The sequence below is a fragment of the Chenopodium album genome, chromosome 14, assembly GCF_948465745.1.
Source record: "Chenopodium album chromosome 14, dcCheAlbu1.1, whole genome shotgun sequence".
NCBI classification, from domain to species: domain Eukaryota; kingdom Viridiplantae; phylum Streptophyta; class Magnoliopsida; order Caryophyllales; family Amaranthaceae; genus Chenopodium; species Chenopodium album.
In genome coordinates, this window is record NC_137847.1 from 51,358,765 (window position 1) to 51,374,687 (window position 15,923).

The window sequence follows — 15,923 nt, forward strand, 5'->3', positions numbered from 1 at the left end:
GTAAGATAAAGGAAGCAAATGTACTCTAATTGATTGGACTTGAACTTATCAAGATTTCCTTGTTTATAATACAAGTGTCCAAAATTTGTAAATAATTTAAGGGTAATGCTCAAGGCTGCATATAAGCATTAAATAAACTCTTAAAATTGCACTCTCACCGTCTCTTATTGATAGTCTCTTATGGCCAATTTTAAGTCTCAAAATGTTAGTCCCATTTGTTTTTTTTCAAGTACCATTAATTTCAGTTCAATTCAGTTCAGTTCAGCTCAGTTCAGTTCAGCTCAGCTCCAATCAGTTCAGTTCAGTTCAGTTCAGTTTCAATCAGTTCAGTTCAGTTCAGCTCTTAATTTCCCTCTCACATAAAATATTCATTTCAGATCAATTCAGTTCAGTTCAGTTCAGTTCCAATCAGTTCAGTTCAGTTCAGTTCAGCTCCAATCAGTTCAGTTCAGCTCAGTTTAGTAAATATGAACCGACCCTTTGTTTACCAAAATTTCCTCCAATTTACAATAATATTTGTTCAAATTTAACTTTTTCATGTAAATTTTACTATTCCATGTGCTTTTATTACTTTCTCTCTTTACTTTTTTGCATACTCAATGTAAATTTATCTTTTCAATGTACTTTTATTAGTTCTTATTTATGATGGAGTACAAATACATTTTATCCCTGCAAATATACCAAATCGATTACATCTCCGACAAGTCGACAGTGAAAATCAAAGGCTATGTCAATTTTGACTTTTGGTGCACGGTCTATTATGTACAAACCATATAAAAGTCAAAACTTTCACCAATCCGAAAGTCGGATTGGATTCGTTGAAAGAGAAAGATCAATTCCCACGTTGTTATCAGGTTGCCGAAACATCAACAACAATCCATACTGCTGAGTGTTGACAAATATAACCATCTTCAACCGTGCCCACCAGGTGTTCGATGAAATGCCTGAGCCAAAACCTAAGCAATCCAAACGTATGGGATACTTGATGCTATACCCACTTGGAGAACAATGTTATTTAGCAGAAATCTAAAAAGGGTTTATGTCATTTGTTGATAAATTCGCTTCTTGCTATTTGTAAGGGTACCTACTTAAGTATAAACTCCGATTAATCTGGATTTGACTTGTATATTTCTGGTGATTGTGCTGTTAGACTCTGACTAATTTGGATTCAAGCTTCGTGTTTTGATGACAATGTAGTTGCATACTTGCACGAGCAAGGTTTGAAGTTTGAACTCGAGACCAATGAAATGAGTTGTTGGTACTTTAAGAGATGAACAAGATCAGATTAGTATGGTTGAAATCCCAACTATTGTTACCATCTAAAAAAGATTTTATGGGGCTTCCTTGGGAAAAGAGTCAAAGAGTATCTAACTTGGAAAGATAGGATCGAACACATCTATGTAGTGGCATTGTACTCATCAAATTAGATGAGCCTCATTAAGAGGATGGCAAGGGAGTTGGTTAAAAGTATGATATAATGCTGATATTCATGAGTCGTGACCACCCTTGATGTTGTTGTATGGTGGAGCCAGGCCTGAATAAGCCTAATAAGTTGGCTGCTTGATTTAACTTTTAGATGTCGCTTTTGAGTAGAAGAAGTGGCTAGTGCTTCCAAAAATCAACTAAATGGCTTAATCATACAACCTATGTGATTAAAGCTTTAAGCTGGCTGATGGAGATGCTCATCAAGTCTTAATGAAAGTTGAATCTGGTATGATTTTCTTCAACCTTTATTGCTTACGCGTTTACTTTATTGTAATCCGTGTCCTGTAGAATTTATAATGTGGCCAGCTTATAATCCGTGTTTTCAGTGAGTCTATAAGATGTATGAATAAGACGGTTCAAATGTCAATAATTTCTATATTTCCTCTTTTGTGTGTGACATAATTAATTTTTGTTGGAATATCAAATCTATGTTATCTAGTATTGTTATGTATGGGTCAATTACAATGTCATTATTGATAAACTTAGACAAATGTATAAGCAAGATTGATCGAAACAATCTTGTTTTGGATAACCCTAAAACTAAGTTAAACAGTCAAAAAACGTCATAAGAAATCACTAGCTTTGATCAATGTACTTTTTTGATACATTGTTATTAGTCAAAGTTTACAAATTTTAACTTTTGAAATATGGATTGAGTATGATTTTGCTTTTAGTTGGTATGGACTTTCGGCACTCGCATGTTTTTTTGTCTTAGATGAAAAAAAAACCTAAGGTACACTACAAGTAATTCTGAAAACAACTGCACAAGAAAGAAAGAAAGAGTTTGTCTTTTATTAGTAGATTGTAAAAGTTGCCACATAACAGTAGAATTCACCCTTCACATTTAGGTGCTGAAACTAATACATGATCCCACCGACTGAACTTGTCTTAGTTATGTATCAAAAATATTACTATATGCCCAACCATAAGAGGATTTAATGCACCCACTCTCTAAGTTTATAGATTCGTTTTTCTCGGCCTTTTAGGCCTTAAAAGCTGCTAGAGAGGATTTATTGAGTCTGACTTTATGTTGTTGCATATCCAATTCACTTGTGGATCAGGATGCATACCACATGGTGTCCTTTTGTTGGCCATATTAATCTTCCTAATATATATTTTTAATTTTTTTACGGAGTATAAATATTCCGGCGTTTATACTTGTGATTTTTTTTCTTATTTGATAATTTTTTATCACGAATATACTGCATTTGGTTATTAAAGTATTTAACATTTACTGTGTGCATACAAATTAAGGCAATTGGAAAAAGGGTTAATGGGGTGAAACCATAAAAGTACGAGAGTGCGAATGAAAATGTGTAAATATTATGAGGTACAGAGTACTATGGTAAGAGGAATAAGGGCCTGTTCTCATACGTTTATTTTCAATTCAGTTCAGTTCAGCTCAGCTCTAATCAGTTCAGTTCAGTTCAGCTCAGCTTTAATCAGTTCAGTTTATATCTAATGATATTGCTAATGATATAAAGCCAAATTTCATTCTTTTAAGCTCTTATTACAACAACGACAATTATAATAATAATAATAATAATAAATTAATAATAATAATTAATAATAACATTGTATTAATTAGAATAATCAAGAGAGTGGTATACAGTTGGGGGGGTTAGCTCTGTTTAATTTCGTTCCAGCTTTTTCTTTTTTATATTTTTTTTATTTTTTTTAATTGTGATAATTTTTTACAAAGTGTTTTGTGTTATTTTGTCATAATAATATTTTATTTTTTAATTAAATAGTATATGTTTTAAAAATGTTTTGGGTGTGGCTCTTTCGGATAGATGCTCCTGTTCTTTCTGCGGATGCGCTTGACTTCTTTCTGAGTATCCCAGTGCAGCTGTCTTGTTCAAGCTATGGATCGCTAAACACCTGGTCGATCTTCCATGGTTCAGAGAACAGCTCGCCCATGGTATACGATTCTTCACAGCATCAGCCCGGTTTCATGTTTTTAATATATTTTCCATAAATATTTTAATTATACAGTATATTTTTCTTAAATATTTTAATATGTATATTTGTATATACACATATGTATAATAATAAACAATCAAAGATTATTAATTCGTAGTTAAAAATCACTAATTAATAAGTTCACTTCAGTTCAGTTCAGCTCACTTCAGCTCAGTTCAATTTAATTCAGCTAAGTTCAGACCCTAAGTAATGAGTTTGCCAGAAATAGGATAGAGAGTTGTAAATTTTTACAAGAAATAACTTTTGTGAAACAAAATAAAACATAATGTGTTTAGCTTTTAGAAATGAAGGTAGTACTATCAGCTACACTAAGTTTTCTTAATTCATATTATTTGTCAGCTTGTGACTTGTAAGTTGAAAAAATATGGTACTATTACTTTTTGTTTTAATGAATGAAAGCGATATTACTTGTTAGTTTTAAACACCGGCCAATATTAATATTATACAGAGTAGCTAACAAAAACAATACTTCTTACTTCTTAGGTTATTGTTGAAAAAGAAACTACTCGTAAGAAAGTATACAAGGTTCTTGGTGAGCAAAACAAGTTGATAGAAAAAAATGCAGTTTTCACTTACTGTTAAAAATTAAAGTAGATGAAATAATCAAAGTTGGAGGGAGCTAAGTGTCTCAATTTAAGTGTCACATGTGGCTTTGCCCCACAAGGGACTACTATATCTGCTCACTTTGGCGTATGTAAGTGAGTTTCTTAACGTTTAACACCCCTTATCTCATCTGTATTCACACCCTATGTTGTTCATAGTTTCAGATCATAGTATTAGTATTGCATATCTTTCATCTCTTAGACATGGAACATATCATTAGATTATGTTGGTCATCCTTGTTTGTTATTGTGACTTTCTTTAATGGGTGGGTTATATGTTGCTGCTCGGCGGCTGCCTCTGATGCAACCCAAGCATATGTTTATGCTCTTTGCCCTGACATGACCACAGTTGGTTCTAATAGCAGATATCATAACAACACTAATAGGGTTCTTTCTTACCTTGCTTCAAACACTAGCCGTGCCAACCGGTTTTACAACACAAGTGTTGGTAGTGGACGTGATAAGGTTTATGGCCTATTTTTCTGTCGTCTGGATGTTAAGGATGCCGCCTGTAAGAAGTGTGTGTCTTTGGCTAGGGATGCAATAGGCGTTCGTTGTCCTGGAAAGAAAGAGTCAACAGTATGGTATTATGATCAATGTGTTGTTCATTACTCTGATAAGTCTTTTCTTGGTACTATGCGTGATGCTCCTATGATACCTATGTGGAACAGACAGAATTCTCATGATATTTGGAATGTTACGAATAATATGGATGCTTTTACGAAAGTTTTGCTTGATACTATGTGGAAAGCTACGATCAATGCAACAGATGGTCGAATAGACAGAAAGTTTGCAACAAAAGAAGCTAGATTTGTTGGTAACCTGTCAAATTTGAACACTCTTTACACACTTGTTGAATGCACACCTGATATATCTCTGAAAGATTGTCGACGTTGTCTTCAAATGGTTATTGGGAATACTTCAGAGCTCTGCAATGTTAAGGCTGGTTGCACTTTGATGTGTCCGAATTGTAATATGAGATATGACATTTACCCTTTTTATGGAGATGATGCAAATTCTAAAGGGCCTTTATTTGCTCCCATCAAAGGTAAGAAACTTTGAATAAAGTTGTTTATTTATTATATGGATGAAGATTAATTGTGTATTATCATAGTGGTTCTGAGTATAATAGGTGCTGAATATGAATCCCTTATGACCTTATCTTATATATTCTGTTGGGTTTGGTCTCTGAACCTTTATGAACAGAAAAGTATGTGATGATTGGTGAGTCAACATCTTGTTTTTAGGCTAAGCTGGTTTAGATACAATTTTTTTGAAGTCAAATTTCCATTTTGGTATTGAAGTATTCAAAGTTTTAGTCTCCCTAGATCCAAATCTTCTTCTTGTGCTTATTTGTTTCGACCTGAATTAAATGAGTACCATAAATATGTTTTAATCGTGTTCACTTTTGTTACTATGAGCCCAGGGGTTAGACTTGATTGTAAAGTAAATTTAACCTGTCAGCCTTTTTTGGGGCATTTGAGGGTTTTGGGTGGGGGGGAAGCATCACCTATTGGGGATTTTGTAATCTCTCGCCCCTTTTTGAACCTTTACTTGCCCTTTTTCTACGGCAGAATTGGACTGCTTTGAAAGATTGCTGTTACTGTATATTTGTCTTTACTCAGACAATCAGTGAAGTGTTACCTTTATACAAAAAATTGTTAAATGATGTGTTTTTGTTGTTTTGCTGTTGTAGAGCTGAGCTTTGATAGTGTATTGGTCTTTAGATTAATTAACTCAATATGGTTTAAAACAGGAAACCCTGCAAAAGCTACAAGAAAGCAGAAGGCAATACTGATAAGCACTATCACAGCAGCAGTTTTAGCATTGATAATTTTCTTTGGAGTTCTGTTTTACGTATGCAGGAGGAAGTCCAAGAAGGAACTTGCAGGTGAGACAACCTAAATCCTTATTCGGGCAAGAGTTACTGAGTGAAAAAACTTTAATCAAATTCCTTCATAATATTGCTGATACGATACTATGCCTGACTATATTGCTAGAAGTGTCATGCTGTTATATTGATCATCGTAGGCAGAGCTAAAGGGTGCTGGTAAAGGAATCACCCTAGTTAGAGATATGGAAATGTAAAGCATCTAATACTATATGTAGCTTGGGTTTAACATATTGGTAACTAAAATCAGTTGAATGCTTATGTTTTGGTTGCTTGATTGGCATGAATTCAGATTCAACAACTCATAGAGTCATAGACTTATTGCCTCATTGGTTCATGCACGACTAATTTGGTAATTGTAACTGATCAGTGATCTGTGTCGCAGTATGGTATCGAATTATGAGCATGTTTGTGATTTTGCATTGTAGATATTGTGGCATGCCTTTGCTTAGTAGCAAACATTAATAGCAAATTCAACTGATGTAATTTTAATTTTTTTTGCAGGGTTCAATGATATTGAAGTGGAATCCTTGAAATTCGACTTGAGCACAATAAGATCTGCAACCAATAGTTTTTCAGAAGATAGAAAACTTGGAGAAGGTGGATTTGGTGAAGTGTTCAGGGTAATGATTGTTATGCATGTTCATAAGCCAATGTTTTGCCTATATTGTTCCTGTATTATGCTCTCTTGTTCTTAGCATAAGTTCATAGATCTCATGGAATCATAGGCTGTCTGGATATATTGCAGTAGTTCATATTGCATGTGAAAAAATTCATTTATATCCATGTTCTGCCAGGGTAAGCTTGACAATGGAGAAGAAGTCGCAGTAAAGCGGCTGTCAAAGTTCTCCAGACAAGGCATTTCGGAGTTTAAGACAGAACTGCTTCTAGTTGCAGAGCTCCAACACCGAAATCTTGTGAAACTCCTTGGATATAGCCTTGCTACAGAGGAGACATTACTTGTGTACGAGTACTTGCCAAATTCAAGTCTTGACCGATTCTTAACTGGTATAATTTTCACTGATGATCTGATTTTATAAAAGATCTCTCCTACCACCATCTACCTTCTGCTAATATATATTGCTTGTCAGACCCAAAAAAGTCTGCATCTTTGGATTGGAAAACAAGGTTTAAGATTATATCTGGGATTGCAAGGGGATTACTCTATCTTCATGAAGATTCTCGGCTCAAGATCATACACCGGGACCTTAAAGCTAGTAATGTACTATTAGATGAAGATATGAATCCAAAAATTTCAGACTTTGGTATGGCAAGACTTTTTAAGGCAGATGAAACCCAGAGAAACACTAGTAGAATTGCAGGAACTTTGTAAGTAGCTTGTTCTCTTTTTCCATATAATTTCTGGAACTTTGTTTCCATATTATCCTTGATATTTCAGTAGCTCTAACATGAGAAGCAATCAATTAGCTGAAAATCTGACAGAGTTAACAATATGATGCAGCGGATATATGGCACCAGAATATGTAATTGCTGGTCATTATTCAGCAAAATCTGATGTATACAGTTTCGGGATCTTAGTTTTGGAGATAGTCAGTGGTCAGTTGAACAATTTCTTCAGACTTAACGGAAACGAAGAGTCTCTTCTCGATCGTGTAAGTACTTCTTTTCGCCACTACTCCTTCCATTTCTAAATCATAATTATCCATTATCAATAAAGTTTATCTCAACCTTATCAATGTTTCTTGTACGAAGTATTATGAGTAACTATAGTATTGGCTTGTTTTTTTAACTTACTATATTTTGAAAGCGATCTATTTTATGTTGGGACGGATGGAGTATTATGTATTGAACCTGCTACTATATATTATCATAACTACAGGCATGGAAGCTTTGGGATGAGGGGTCTGCAATGAAATTGGTAGACTCGAGAATGGGAGATGATATATCATTGGAAGAAGCAGAAAAATGCATCCACATTGGGTTATTGTGCATCCAAGAAGATGCCTCTAGAAGACCAAGAATGGCTACAATAGTAGCTGCGTTTAATGGTGATTCTGTCATTCTACCACGACCTACAGCGCCTCATTTCTTCGCAGCAGGTGCTTATTCGGAGATTGATGATTACTCTGGGATAGATCTCTCTGCCTCAGCGTTTACAGCAACATCCAGCACAACAGAGATGGACCCTAGGTAATGGTTAGTTTACAGTGGTATACTCCATACAGAAGATATGAATGTTAAAAATTGTAGTTTAAATGTTGAGAGAACATTGTGTAAAACTTGGAGCACGCAAGAAAGATAGCATAGATTCGTTTATGACCTACTTTACCGAAGTAGATAGATGATAAAGTCTTGTATGAGACGGTCTCACAATAATTTATTGTAAGATTGAGATGACTTTATCTTTTCTTTTTGGTAAATTTTGACTATCTCACATTATTTTTATAGTAGTCACCAAAATCCAAGAGGTTGTTATTAATGATTTGTTTGAGACAATCTCTCAAAACTTTTTGTGAGACAATTAAGGTAACATTATTACTCTCTTTGCTAAAAATTTTTTGATGTCTCACATTAAGTTTGTGTGAGACCGTGTCATCCAGGACTTGTAAGAATACTTAGAAAGATGGTTAATTAGATTGTCAAAAATTTGTATTAATGTGTTTTTGTTTATTTATGAATGTAAAGAGAAGATTACATTAATAATTAGTTATAGTCTTTTTACCCATCACATATTACTCATGTTAATGTTTATTGACTATTTTATTCATATGCTCATAGTCATATTGGATCAACTGGTCCAAGTTAGGCCCAGGCCCAGTTGGGCTCAAATGGGTTATCTTAGAATTAGCTTCAATATATGTGGATCTGGAGGTCTGTAAAGATTATTGCACTCGTGCTAAGTTCCTTATTTCACCAGAGACCGGACCTAAATTCACCGGTCAGGCCCTATTAGGTCCAATCTGGTTCAGGTCAGGGCTATTTTTAGCACACCCCTAGCTAAGATATTGAATATTACCTTGTAATAAGAGATCATTCGTCATACATTAAGTTGGCACTCAATTGCGCCTTGTGCTAAGCTCGCGTAATTTGGGTTAGTTAAGTTTGTTTTGACCTATTAGATATGTAGTTTGTACCATGTCACGATTTTAAAGAAAGCAGCTTCAAGCTTACATGTAGAGATCATATTTCGTTTATTTTTATGTGATTTATTATGTCATAAACTTGTTTAGTTGAATGTCATCTAAATCACCACAAAACACATATATCATTTTTATTTATAAAGGACAACTATGAGATGTGGATGACAAATATGGGATTTTGGATGACAAAGTAACATCTATGAAAAATGTAATAAACTAATCTATTAGACTTTTATATTACTCCATATATATTGAGTATGTATCCATTCAGATTGATTAGAGTTTTATTATAATCACTTCGCAATCAGTTTAAGTTAAGTCATTTGGTTGTTTGGCTAGGGATACATTTGTGCCAATTGGGGTTCAATTCAAGTATTGTTAATAACAAGTTTAACAATCTTCACAAACACAAACTACACAATTTGGTGAATTTTCAATTTTGGGGGCTAAATGAACCAATATACAATCACTGTTTGTATAAAATACGGAGTATATCTACTAAAGCAATAGATAGAGACTGAGCTTAGTAACACGAGTCTAACCAGCAGACCCATACTCAAAGAGAATCCAAGTTCCATAATAATTTTTCCACCAACCAGAATCTTATTAGTAATTTATAAACATTCAAAAAAAAATTATTATTGTCTCTATAAAAGAAAACTTTGGCAAAAAAAATTAGTCCCGACTTAATCCTTTATCTGAATCAAGCCACTTACGAGTAATTTTTGTGCAAAAATCCTAGTCCCAATGTTCGCCCTATAACCACCATAATCCGTACCTTAATTTTATTACTCCCTCCATCCCATATTTTCAATTTAAAAACTCCACTCTTCTTAAACCTTCCTATAGTTGCTTAAACCCTGAAACAGTGACAATCAACAGAAATGTCCAAACCATGCGCTCGCCTCCATAGCTTGTTCACCAAAAATGCAGCGAACACCATTAAACCCAAATTACCTCAAGTACCAAAAACACAAAATGTACCAAAATTACCAAAACCAACAAAAATACCAGAATTCAAAACCCTAATTACCCCAAAAGAACAGCCATTGATTGCCTTAGCTAATAATCAAGTAATTAATAATGGTGTTAGAGAGCTTTTAGATGAGAGAGACACTCAAAAACTAGTTGAAAAATTCAAGTATTTGTCTCCAAATAAGTATTTCAGGCAAAAGTATAAAATTTATGATTATATAATACATCGACTTGTTCTTGCTAATCAGATTTCTTTAGTTGAAGACACGCTTGAATCCCAGAAAGATTACATTTATGGGGAAGGATTTGCTGCTCGGCTTATGTATTTGTATGGGAAAGCTGGGTTGTTTGATCATGCACGCAAGCTGTTCGACGAATTGCCTAAACGAGGTTTAGAACAGAATGCCAAAACTTTGAATGCCCTTTTAGTGGCTGCTTATCGTTGTGAGGATTTTTATAAGGTTTATGAGCTGTTTCGTGAGCTGCCGTCGAAGCTGTCGATCAAACCGTCGACTGGAAGTTATAATTTGGCTGCTCAGGCGCTGTGTAAGCTCGGGTCGATTGATAAGGCGGTGTCGTTGCTCGATGAGATGGAGGACAATGGGGTGAAACCGTGTGTGATTACGTACAATACGCTGCTTGGTGTGATATATGAGAAGGGGGAGTTTGATGAGGGTGAGAAACTGTGGGAAAGGATGATTAAAAGTGGGGTGGTTCCTAGTATAGTCAGCTATGATTTCAAGCTGCATAGACTTGTCAAAGATGGAAAGATTTCTGAAGCAAGGGAGCTGTTCTTGGAGTTGCAAGCTAGTGGATTAAAACCCAGTGCGGGTTCTTACAACGCTTTGATTCTAGGAGCGTGTAAAAACGATGATCTGGATGATGTGCGACGATGGTATAATGAGCTCTTGAACGATGGTTGTGCTCCGAACAAGGCTACTTTGAACACCATTATTCCGTTTCTGTGTGATAAGGGTGATTATGGCTTGGTATTTCAGGTGTGCAAGAGGATGTTTAAGCGTCAGTGCACGGTTGATGAGTCTTTGTTGCAGAAGGCGCTTGATGCATTGGCAAAGAACTCGATGATGAAGGAAGCTGAGATCCTTGTGGGACTAGGAAAGTCTAACAGTTATCATCCTTATAATCTTGTATTGCCTGATTTGCCTCCTACTGGTATTATGGGCTATTTCAAATCAAGCTTGGTGACTAAATTCAAAGGTTAACTGTTTTAGCTTATGAAAGGTTCTTTTGTTGGCATTAGTTGCAAGTTTTAGACCCGGGTTTTGAATCTCTTTTGTGTCATTGCCTCTTTGTGATTTCTTATGATCGAAACTAATAGCGGAACAATTTACCTTGTTAATTTAGTAAAACTTGTTAAACATACAAGCATGATGCTTGTCTTGGATATCTACCAAGTGCTTCTATATCGCGCTTGTCATTGACTTCAACACTATAATTTGAATTGGACTCAAACACGAGTGCATCCAACCAATTTGAACATGGCCAAAATTTAGACAAATTGAAATAGAATCAACATGAAGAGCCAAATTAAACTGAATTGATGCCAACCCGTTCCATCTATCACCATTAAGAGCCATTAGCGATTTTACACTTAACCGGGTCGGATGTGAAAAAGTTATGACACAATTACCTTTTCAATTAAACACTTAAACTCAGTTTTCAGTCAGTTTTAAGTTCTAATTGTGCCTAAACCAAAAACTTGAATTATACTAGTATAGTTGTGTCCAACTTCCAATTGAAAAACACACTTTTATAAAACACAATGTCAAAATCCAACGTATACACTCGTCTTCACGGCCTGTTCTCTTCAACTCGAAACGCAGCAAACTCCATTAAATCAAAGACCCCAAAACCCACTGACTTACCAAATTCTTCAAACAATCAAGCCATTAATCTGGGTATTAAAGATCTCTTAGATGAGAAAGACCCTCAAAAACTAGTACAAAAGTTCAAATTTTTATCTCAAGAAAAGTATTTCAGGCAAAAGCATAAAATTTACGAAAACACAATTCATCGTCTTTCTCTTGCAAAGCAGAATACTTTAATTGAAGAAGCATTAGAATCCCAGAAAATTTACATTGTTGGGGAACCATTTGCTGCTCGCCTTATATATTTATATGGGAAAGCTGGTTTGTTTGATCATGCACGCAAGGTGTTCGACGAATTGCCTCAACGAGGTTGTGTTCAAAATTTCAAATCTTTCAATGCCCTTTTAGGAGCTGCTTCTAATTCAGGGAAATATGATAAGGTTTACGAGCTTTTTCGTGTGCTGCCCTCTAAGTTGTCGATTAAACCGAGTATACATTGTTATAATACGGCTGCTCATGCTCTGTGTAAACTTGGGTTGTTTGACGATGCATTATCATTGCTTGATGAGATGGAGAAAAATGGCTTAAACCCGAGTGTCGTATCGTATAATACGCTTCTTAGTGCGTTTTATGAGAGTAAGGGATTTGAGGAAGGTGAAAAGATATGGAAAAGGATGATTAAAAAGGGTGTAGTTCCTGAAGTACTAAGCTATAACTTCAAGGTGCAAAGACTTGTTAATGATGGCAGGGTTTTCGAGGCGATGGGATTTGTCACAGAGTTGGAAAGTAAAGGACTGAAGCCTGATGTTGGTACTTACAATGCTTTGATTCTAGGAGCATGTAAGAATGATGATTTGGATGAAGTTCGACGATGGTATTATGAGCTCTTGAACAGCGGTTGTTCTCCCAACAGGGTTACATTCAACACCATTGTTCCTTTTCTATGCGACAAGGGTGATTATGGCTTGGCGTATAAAGTGTCCAAGAGGATGTTTAAACATCAGTGCTCGGTTGATGAGTCTTTGTTGCAGAAGGTAGTTGATGGATTGACAAAGAAGTCGATGATGGAGGAAGCGAAGGTCCTTGTAGGACTTGGAAAGTCTAATACTTATTTTCCTTATGATCTTGTATTGCCTGCAGGTATTTTGCGCTATTTCCTTTGAAGCTTCAGAGTATAAATTTTGATGTGTTTGTGTTGAACCAGTTCAGATAAAACTAAGGTTTTAAGCAGGCTACAGTTAGAGTATAAGATGTAGGCTTAAGGCACATTTGCGTTGTATCATTGCCTTTTACGACTTCTTATGACCCAAACTAGTAGCAGAATTATTTTTTCAGTGATCTTCTATGTTTTGTATGATCTTGTGAAGGAATGGCAAGCAACATTATGACTGTTACTTGTTAGCACATCTTATATACTAGTGTATGCGACACATTTGCATATAGTTGTTAACTTGTAATCTATTCATCCTGGGTGATAATTTAATTTGTTACAATATTTGCAATATACTAGTCTTCTTCCTAGTTTCACCTTCATGTATCTCATTCAAGATTAATATGAATATGTTGACAACTATATCTACAGAACCACAAAGTACATTAATTGGCTAAAGCAGCATAGTGAGGCCAATACAGTTGAAACTCAATCTTGTAATGTAACATGTATAGGACCCCTAGCTATATGATCAACTACAGATGAAGCCATGTAACTCTGAACAAAGCTGAAGCCCAGATATCACAAACAAGAGGAAATTCCTAAACTTGGATATAGTGATTAGTGACCAATGTCTAGTTTTAATAGCTTGCCTGTGTAACCTTTCCTTGTATAAGTAGTCCTACAAATGCTAGTGAATTCGCCATGAAAGCTTGAGGGCTTGTGTACTATAATAAATTAATAAGTTATAGATTTCAAATCCTGACACTTTCATTATGTAATTAGTAATTTAGTATAGCCTTAGGGCATGTTCTCTTCAGCTTATTTTCAGTTCAGTTCAGCTCTAATAAGTTCAGTTCAGTTCATTTTCTATTTTTCTTCTCTCATAAAATATTCAGTTCAGCTCCAATAAGTTCAGTTTAATTCAATTCAGTTCAACTCACTTCAATAAATCAGAATAGGCCTTTAGTGGTTCACTCACACATTATTTAAAAAGGAAAAAAATTATATTGTACACTCTCCATATATATGAAACTTCTATGGTTCACCCGGGTGCAACATCACCATGCGCATGGTGCACCATGGAAACAACATTACATATAGTCATATATGTATAAAGAATACGGGCAAAATAAAGAACATTATATATTTATATACATTTACAAAAAGAATACAAGCATAATATGTTTATTGAGTTTGATTATTATGTTTTTTGGGTTAAATTATATATTTTGTACGATATTATCTATTTTTTTTTTTTTAATATATGTAGATTAAAAAAGGTATTTGGGTTTCAACAATACAAAATACTTTCTTTACTTAAATAATTAATATGTTCTTCTATGCTTATGTCGTTTATTCCTTTATGCTTTTTGAGGTATTATATTTGTTTTATCATAGTGTTAATTTCTTCTATCCCTTATGTTTTTTCAAAGTTTTTATTCTTATTATTGTTAAGCTTGTATGTGTTTTAGTGTCTACATTATTTGAATATATCTCTTATATTTTGTGAATGTAACCTTTATTGATCTTCAATATCATTTATAAAAATAATTCTATATTTTTTGTATATTAATTATAATCTAATTGTGTACATTTTAGTAATGAACATTATGTGAGTATAAAAGTACATTACAATTAAAATCAAAGAATATGAACATTTAAAATAGTTTATCAAGAAATAATAAAGATCATTAATTATATGAATATAATAAGGAACATATGGAAAAAAACGTAGTGTTAAAATATTTTTGTACATTACAAACAAATATAAAGTACATATTTTCGGGTAATAAAAATTATTAAATTATATAAGATGAATATTATAATTAAACGAAATCCCTAAAAACAAAGGGAGAGATAAAGGGCATGGTTTACTCTTAAGGGAAAGTGAGCTTCTTTTTAATTTCCATTGATTTCGTTGCTTCTCTATTTTACTATGTTTTGCGGATGTTCATCAGAGATGCAATGTAAACTCCGGCATTAAAATCAATGGTTGAAGGAGGATAGAGAAAGTAAGTGAAAACTAGATCCACCATTAAAGCTTGAAGGAGGAGAGAGAAAGTAAATGTTAATGCTAAAAACTTCAGTCAACTGTCAACCCAAGTTATATGTTAATTACATAAATACCCATTAATAAAACAATTATGTTTATCAATGTTACAAATTTGTATTTTCTCAAAAAGAGGCTAAGGGAGATTCAAGTAGGAGGATATAAAAATGAGAAATGTAGGTATTTTTTTTTCCCCCTAAAGTACAACTTTATAATAAAATGAAAAAAAAAGCACAATTTTTGGGGACACTTCTTAAGGTAAACATGCACATTATTAAGGGATATAGGGATTAGGGAGTAGGAAACAGGTAATTTTTACTCCTATCAATGAGAGTCTTTAATCTTTTATTCTCTTTGTCCCAAAATAATTGACATAATTAATTAAATGTTGCACACATGTTGATGTACTAATTTGATCTTATTTTTATGTAATTAAGGCTCGGTTTATTTCACCTTAAAAAATACTCCGTATTAGAAATATTCAGTAAAAATAATTTCAGTTCAGCAAAAATAATTTTAGTTCAGTAAGAATAAGTTCAGTTAAGTAAAAATAATTTAAGTTCAGCAAAAATAATTTCACTTCAGTAAAAATAATTTTAGTTCAACAAAAATAAGGTAAAGTGAATGGGGTATAAATATAAATGATATACAATTTGTTTTATAATATGATAAAATATATTTTTATTATATATGTTAGTAAAAACTAAAAAAGTATAGTAAAAGTTAGGCCCGGTTCTCTTATCCTTATTTCTACTTATTTCAGGGTTAATAAGTTTAGATAACTTCAAATAAATTCTCAGATAAGATAAGTTCAGGAAAAACAAGTTCAGATAAAAGTTAATCAGGACTATCCA

At 33.9% G+C, this 15,923-nt stretch overlaps 3 protein-coding genes across 3 annotated transcripts; all 3 read left to right on the forward strand.

Annotated features, from left to right (window-relative positions):
* The first annotated feature begins 3,984 nt into the window (after positions 1–3,984).
* On the forward strand, positions 3,985–8,372 carry LOC145579508 (cysteine-rich receptor-like protein kinase 15). Its single transcript, XM_081636749.1, has 7 exons — positions 3,985–5,118; positions 5,827–5,961; positions 6,466–6,584; positions 6,759–6,969; positions 7,053–7,290; positions 7,424–7,574; positions 7,802–8,372. The coding sequence occupies exons 1-7, from the start codon at positions 4,275–4,277 to the stop codon at positions 8,114–8,116; spliced, it is 2,013 nt and encodes a 670-aa protein (XP_081492875.1). The 5' UTR covers positions 3,985–4,274; the 3' UTR covers positions 8,117–8,372.
* A 1,411-nt stretch (positions 8,373–9,783) lies between these two features.
* Positions 9,784–11,304, forward strand: LOC145579509 (uncharacterized). The gene has a single exon (XM_081636750.1). It carries the CDS (start codon positions 9,947–9,949, stop codon positions 11,258–11,260), a length of 1,314 nt encoding a protein of 437 aa, XP_081492876.1. The 5' UTR covers positions 9,784–9,946; the 3' UTR covers positions 11,261–11,304.
* Positions 11,305–11,820: 516 nt separating this feature from the next.
* On the forward strand, positions 11,821–13,178 carry LOC145578296 (pentatricopeptide repeat-containing protein At3g13150-like). Its single transcript, XM_081635641.1, has one exon. It carries the CDS (start codon positions 11,821–11,823, stop codon positions 13,027–13,029), a length of 1,209 nt encoding a protein of 402 aa, XP_081491767.1. The 3' UTR covers positions 13,030–13,178.
* The last annotated feature ends 2,745 nt before the right edge of the window (positions 13,179–15,923 follow it).